At 44.1% G+C, this 6,949-nt stretch overlaps 1 protein-coding gene and 1 pseudogene across 1 annotated transcript; one reads left to right on the top strand and one right to left on the bottom strand.

Annotated features, from left to right (window-relative positions):
- Nucleotides 1–2,676: 2,676 nt before the first annotated feature.
- On the top strand, nt 2,677–3,467 carry LOC139786610 (uncharacterized). Its single transcript, XM_071725761.1, has one exon. The coding sequence runs from the start codon at nt 2,695–2,697 to the stop codon at nt 3,463–3,465; it is 771 nt and encodes a 256-aa protein (XP_071581862.1). The 5' UTR covers nt 2,677–2,694; the 3' UTR covers nt 3,466–3,467.
- A 416-nt stretch (nt 3,468–3,883) lies between these two features.
- Nucleotides 3,884–4,495, bottom strand: LOC139786606 (sentrin-specific protease 1 pseudogene; annotated as a pseudogene).
- Nucleotides 4,496–6,949: the final 2,454 nt, after the last annotated feature.

Below are 6,949 nucleotides of genomic sequence, written 5' to 3'. Positions count from 1 at the left end.
TTAATACAGACCATGTAGAACCGCGGCAGTTTTTGGAAGACGCCTGCAGCGTAGTGTGCAAGCGAGTGCGAGACATTATAAAAAAACATAACTGTGTCAAAGTGAACACCGCGTTCAACGGGGAGTTTGTGGCGGGTGATAAACGTGCCAATAAGAGTTTTAATACAAATAACAAAGAACTCTGTCGTACATCGCATTTGCGCGAGTGGTACGAGCGGCACGTTATCGAGCCCACATTAGCGAAACTCGAGGAGTTCCAGGAACGCGACAGTGGGTGGGCGTTGACGCGAATCCTCAATTTGACGGTGAACGTCAACAGATACAATCCTTTGCGCGCGGGGTGTCACTTGAAATTGCCTCAAGACATTAAAACGAAGAATGCGGTAATCAATGTACTGTCTATGGACAATGCGTGTTTTGCATGGTCAGTGGTAGCCGCCTTGCATCCAGCCGAAAGACATTCAGAACGGGAATCGTCATACCCGCATTATTCAACGGTATTGAATGTACGAGACATTGAGTTTCCAATGACGTTGAGTCAAATTAAAAAGTTCGAACGGCTCAACAATATATCCGTCAATGTCTATACCATCGAGGGACAGAAGACGTCAACCGTTCTTCCAATACGGCTTACCGATCGCACGAGTGATAAACATGTGAATCTGCTGTACGTGCAGGATCCACGAGACAACAATGTTGGACATTTTGCGTGGATTAAGCATCTATCCCGCCTCGTGAGCTCACAAATTAACAAACATAGACACACAAAGTACATTTGTGATCGGTAAGTGTCTATACTTTTTTTAAATAATATATAGAATATTTTATATTTTGTATATAAAAAATTTATAATATTTGTGTTTCTTTTTTTGCAGATGTCTTCACTATTTTAGTTCGAGCGACAAGTTGCAGTCTCACACTGTGGAATGTCGAAAGGTAAACAAATGCGCCATCAGACTACCGAGCGAGGACAACAAGTGGCTGTGCTTCAAGAACCACAGCAGGAAAGAGCGACTTTCCTTCGTGGTATATGCCGATCTGGAGTGCGTGCTGCAGAAGACACAACCGGAGACGGAACACGCGTCATACGTCTATCAACATCATCGGGTATGTAGTATAGCATACTACGTACAGTGCTCGTACGACAAAACGTTATCAGCGTATCGATTTCGTCGCGATAATGACTGCGTCGCGTGGTTCGTCGAGGAACTCAAAGGATTGGCGCATCGCGTAAAGAATATCTTGTCAGACAATGTATGCATGGTAGACCTAACGCGAGACGAGTGGGAGACATTTCGCAGTGCGGCGCAATGTCACATTTGCGAAAAACCGTTCGCGCCGGATGATAATCGTGTACGCGATCATTGCCACCTGACCGGGCGTTACAGAGGTCCAGCACACTCGACGTGCAATCTGAATTATAAGGATTCTCACTTCATCCCAGTAATATTCCACAATCTGTCGGGCTATGACGCACACTTTATTATCAAGGAGATAGCTGCCGCGTTCGAAGGCTCGATCGATGTACTGCCTATAACAAAGGAAAAGTACATCTCATTCACGAAGCATGTGAAAGACACAGCGGAAAGATCAGATTCGCGCAGCGACATAAAATTAAGATTTATCGACTCGTATAAATTTCTGAGCGCGAGTCTCGCAAAATTGGCATCCTTCCTCGACAAGGATAAATTAAAAATTATACGTTCCAAATTTTCCGCGTTATCCGACGACGATTTCAAATTATTGACGCGAAAAGGTGTCTTTCCATACGAATACGTGGACAGCGTCGAAAAGCTGGAGGATACGTGTTTACCGCCGCGCGATTTATTTTACAGTTCCTTGACCGGTGAAACCGTATCCGAGAGCGATTACGCGCACGCCGCGAACGTATGGCAGCGATTCTCCGTTCAAACCCTGGGCGAATACAGCGATCTATACCTGAAAACCGATGTCTTGCTGTTGGCCGACGTGTTTGAAAATTTCCGCGACAGCTGCGTCGCGAGTTACGGACTCGATCCCGCGTACTACTACACTTTACCAGGCTTTACGTGGGATGCCATGTTGAAACATACGTGTGTCAATTTCGAACTGCTGACCGACATTGACATGGTTATGTTTATCGAACGTGGTATTCGCGGCGGCCTGAGTCAATGTTCCGGCAGATACGCGCAGGCCAACAATAAGTACATGCAGTCGTACGATTCATCGAAACCGTCATCGTATCTAATGTACTTCGATGTCAACAATTTGTACGGCTGGGCGATGTGTCAACCATTGCCCTACGCGGAGTTTCGATGGGTCGAAGACGTGTCGAATTTCGACTATAACGCGATCGCTTTGGATTCGCCTACGGGCTATATTCTCGAGGTCGACCTAGAGTATCCGCAGGATAAACACGACGCGCACACTGACCTACCGTTCTGTCCAACGCGCGATAAACCGCCCGGCAAACGACAGGACAAACTTCTCGCCACGGTGAACGATAAGGAGCGTTACGTTATTCATTATCGCAATCTACAGCAGTGCACGCGCCACGGTCTTCGCGTCACAAAAATACATCGCGTATTACAATTCGTTCAATCTGCGTGGCTCCGCGCTTACATCGAACTCAATACAGAATTTAGAACACAGGCCAAAAATAAGTTCGAAAAATATTTATATAAATTAATGAATAACGCAGTTTTCGGGAAAACGATGGAGAATGTACGCAATCACGTCGATGTAAAGTTACTGACGAAGTGGGACGGACGATACGGCGCGGAGGCAATGATCGCGCGACCGAATTTCCACAGCAGGAGCGTGTTTTCGGAAAATCTGGTAGCCGTCGAAATGCGCAAACTCGAGGTGAAATTCGACAAACCGATCTACGTCGGCATGTGCATCCTCGACTTGTCGAAGGTATGCCTATACGAATTTCACCACGAGTACATGTCTCCCCTGTACCGCGACTCGTGTAGAATCATGTATACCGACACGGACAGTTTGATTTATCATATCGAGTGCGACGACGCGTACGAGACGATGAAACATGATATAGCCAGGTTCGACACGAGTGATTACGCGGTAGATAACGCTTACGGTATACCTCTCGTGAATAAAAAAGTGCCGGGCCTGATGAAGGACGAAAACAACGGCGCGATCATGACCGAATTCGTTGGACTTAGGGCGAAAATGTATGCCTTGCGAGTCGATGGCAAAAAAGACTGTAAAAAAGCTAAAGGTGTCAAAAGCAACGTTATCGCGCGCACCATTACGTTCGACGACTACACGCGGTGTCTGAACGATGAGATCGAAATGACTCGACCGCAGTCGTGCATACGATCGAAAATGCACGAAGTGTACACTATCAGTGAGACGAAAATCGCTCTGAGTCCTTACGACGATAAGCGATATATCGTGCCGGATTCGACAGATACATTGCCTTGGGGACATTATCGCATACCTTTATATGATAAGGAACAGTGAAGATTCATGTATGTATGTATATATGTATGTATAATATGTATGTATGTATGTATGTAATGTATGCAATATATGTAATAAAATGTATGTACGTATATACATATGAATATATGTATGTAATGTACGTAGTATAACACAACATATGTATGTAACGTAATATGTAATGTAATGTAATGTAATGTAATGTAATGTAATGTAATGTAATGTAATGTAATGTAATGTAATGTAATGTACTAGTATGAATGTATGTATGTATATATGTATGTACGTATATGTATAATGGAAGGAATATTAATCACGTATATATTTTATATTTTATATTATAAAACATTTATTCAATAAAAAAATTTTTATACAATATTAATCACATATATTTTTTATATATTTTATATTATAAAACATTTATTCAATAAAAAATTTTTTATACAATATTTCCATTTATTACTTCCCTAAACATTTTATTCCTAAAGTACGGCATGTCATCGTGCGTGAACGTTATCTTCCTGCTTGCACAGAAGTATTCGGCGAACATGCAAGAGAATACACCACAATCGCTGCCGTTCGTCTGTTGCGGAATATTCTTGGCGGAATAAAATGTCCAATCACTCATATCATAAGGTTGTTTCTTTTTGTCAAGACTCTCATCTTGTAAATATAGTTTTAGCGCAGCCAGACATTTCGGATTATCACTGCCCATACTGTCGTAATAAACAATTGTTTTATCGCGGAAATCTACTATTGACATACACCAGTGCACGTTCAAATGTATTGGGATAATAATGAGATCCTGCGCAAAGATGTCCACCTTCTTGGTCCATCGCTTCAGAGACGAGTGACCGCTCGACAGAAGTTTTGGGTAAAAGAACGTGTTCATCGCATGTACTTTCGGATATTTGTTCGAAGATGTACCTCTGGCGATCAGCAGATTCATGTAAAAGTTAATCACTTCGTCGTTGAGCCAATTTAAATCGACCAGCGTGTGAAGATCCTTTTGCGTGAGCTTCAGACCGAAGCCTTCCACCACCATCTCCATACTGCGATTTTGTCAAAAACCTTTGACAAAAAATATGTCAAAAAATTATACCACAACACATTCCAATAATTTTAAATAATAATTTGCAAATTTACCAGATGAACTGTTGCACAGATGAATCGCTGCACCATAGATTGTTAACTGTTTCGATCGCTCCGCACAGATTTTAACTGTTTCGATCGCTGCACACAGATTTTAAATGTCTCAATCAATGCACAGATGTATCACCGAGGTGTTTAAGCTCTCAAATCATACTACTGTAGCTTGATGCATCCCTCGTTATATACCCTTTGCTCTCTCTCTCTCCAACTGAATCTTGAAAGATCATTTTTTATTTGTTTTGCATTTCTTCCTTTGTCTCGCGTACTGCGTCGTAAAAAAATAGTGTGAAATAGATACGTATACGCAATAACAGCCCCCTTCTTCAAGAAAAATATTTGTTTATAGCGCCACGATGAACACGAAACCCGCAATAGTAGATAACGTATTATATTAGAAAGGATATTAATAAAGATATCGTATATGTATTTCAAACATTTTATATGTATTTCAAACATTTTATATGTTGCATACGTCGTTACATATTTTTTATATATTGGATATTTTGTATTTAATATTTTTTACATAGTTTATTTTTTCATATGTTTTAAAAAAATACAATCTGTACGAATTAAATAACATTATTCTTGTGTATCCAAGAGTTGTGCGATCCATCGAATCCCAGCCATTTCACGTAAACCTCGTCGCCCTTCCTGCGCAGTACTTTCTCCACGAGATACACGTCAGGATACGTCGCGCGATGCAACTCATACTCGTAGAACGCTCCAGCGACGGATTTTCCACGATAGTCCTCGAGTAGATAGGTTACGGGATTGGTATGCTGCACTTTAACGATCTTAAACACCTCGGTGGTCCAATTCGGCGTGTAACCCTTCTCGAAAATCGTCTTGTATTTGCTGACGCGTACCGAGTCGCCCGTTTTGAACTTTGCCGGGCCCGCGATCTTTATCGCGCTGTACACCGTAGCCAAGAGTCTTTCGGCGATCGCGGGGGTAACGTCGACGGGTCGCATGCCGATCGTTCGATGCTTGCGCGCGTTGTAATCCGACACGAGTCGCGGCAAGGCGTCGACCCACTTGTAATTTCCATTGAGCGTAAACATCTTCCACATATTGTTTTTAACGTGCGATTGAATCGCTCGACGACCGATGCCTTCATCACCGAATACGTGGAATAATGATTGATGCCGTGTTTTCTCACGAGACGTTGCACGTCGGTGTTGTAAAATTCCTTCCCCATGTCGGTTTGTAGATTACTAGGGCACCTCCCGCTATCTCGAATTATCTCAGCGATAGCGTCAGCTGTCTCGCTGCCGCCTTTACCCTTGAGCGGCACGGCCCACGCGTACTTGCTCAACACATCGATGACGGTGAGTATGTAGTGGTGGCCTCCGTTGAAACGCGAGTACGGACGCATCTCGACGATATCAGCCTGCCACAGATCGTCGTATCCTCGCACTATGACGTGTCTGCGGGGAAAATTTCTTCTCGCCGGTGCGTGCAATTCGTCCACCAGCCGTCGCTTTTCGATATTTTTATCCACATCGGTCGATTTTAACGGTCTCATGTTCGGTTAACGTTTCGTTGGTTGTTCTTCGTCGTTCTTTAACTGTACGTAGCCGTTTCTGTTTATGTTCCTGCGTCGTTCGTCGCTGTGTCTGAACCGCTCAGATACGATTTCGAGCCGTTCCTGAACCGTTTGACGGCCGTCCGACAACCGTTCCTGAATCGTTCGTTGTCGTTCGTCGTCGTCAGTTAACCGTTGTTTATCATTCATCGTCGTCGTCGTCGTCGTCGACGTTCTTTAGCCGTTTGTAGCCTTTCCTGTCACCGCGTAGTTCGCACCTGTTTCTAAACCGCTCGTAATCGTTTCTGAGCTGTTTTTGAACCGTTCTTGAACCGTCCGACAACCGTTCTTGAACCGTAAGACAGCCGTCCGACAACCGTTCTCGAGTCGTTCGTTGCTGTTCGTCGCCGTCGTTAATTAACCGTTGCCTCTCTTCACTCGTCGCCGTTCGATAGTCGTTTCTGCTGAACCGTTTCTTGTCACTCATCGTCGTTCGCGAGTCGTTTCCAATCTAACGATATTCGCACGCCGAGCGTGTTTACCGCAGTCTGTAACGCTCGCACGTCCTTCTCGAACGCGGTAAGCTTCTCGTCTGACTCTTTCCGTTGATCTCGCAAACTTTTAACGCACTGATCCACGTATAGTTTGTTAACAGCGTCACCGTCAGTCTCAGGTTGCGCTACGCGACGAATCTTGCACGACCTTGCGTCAAAGTCCGTGGCGATGCGACACAGAGCGTTGTCGCGCACGAAATTTCTCACTAATCCGCTCCACCGATGGTACGAATTGGCATTCATCGCGTCTTCGCTCCGCTCGAACAATCCAATT

Source organism: Temnothorax nylanderi, unplaced genomic scaffold (genome assembly GCF_030848795.1).
Source record: "Temnothorax nylanderi isolate EJ_2023f unplaced genomic scaffold, tnyl_v1.0 TNYL_tig1087_pilon, whole genome shotgun sequence".
Classification (NCBI taxonomy): domain Eukaryota; kingdom Metazoa; phylum Arthropoda; class Insecta; order Hymenoptera; family Formicidae; genus Temnothorax; species Temnothorax nylanderi.
Note: the sequence above shows the minus strand (reverse complement) of the source record. Positions and strands in the feature narration are given on the sequence as shown.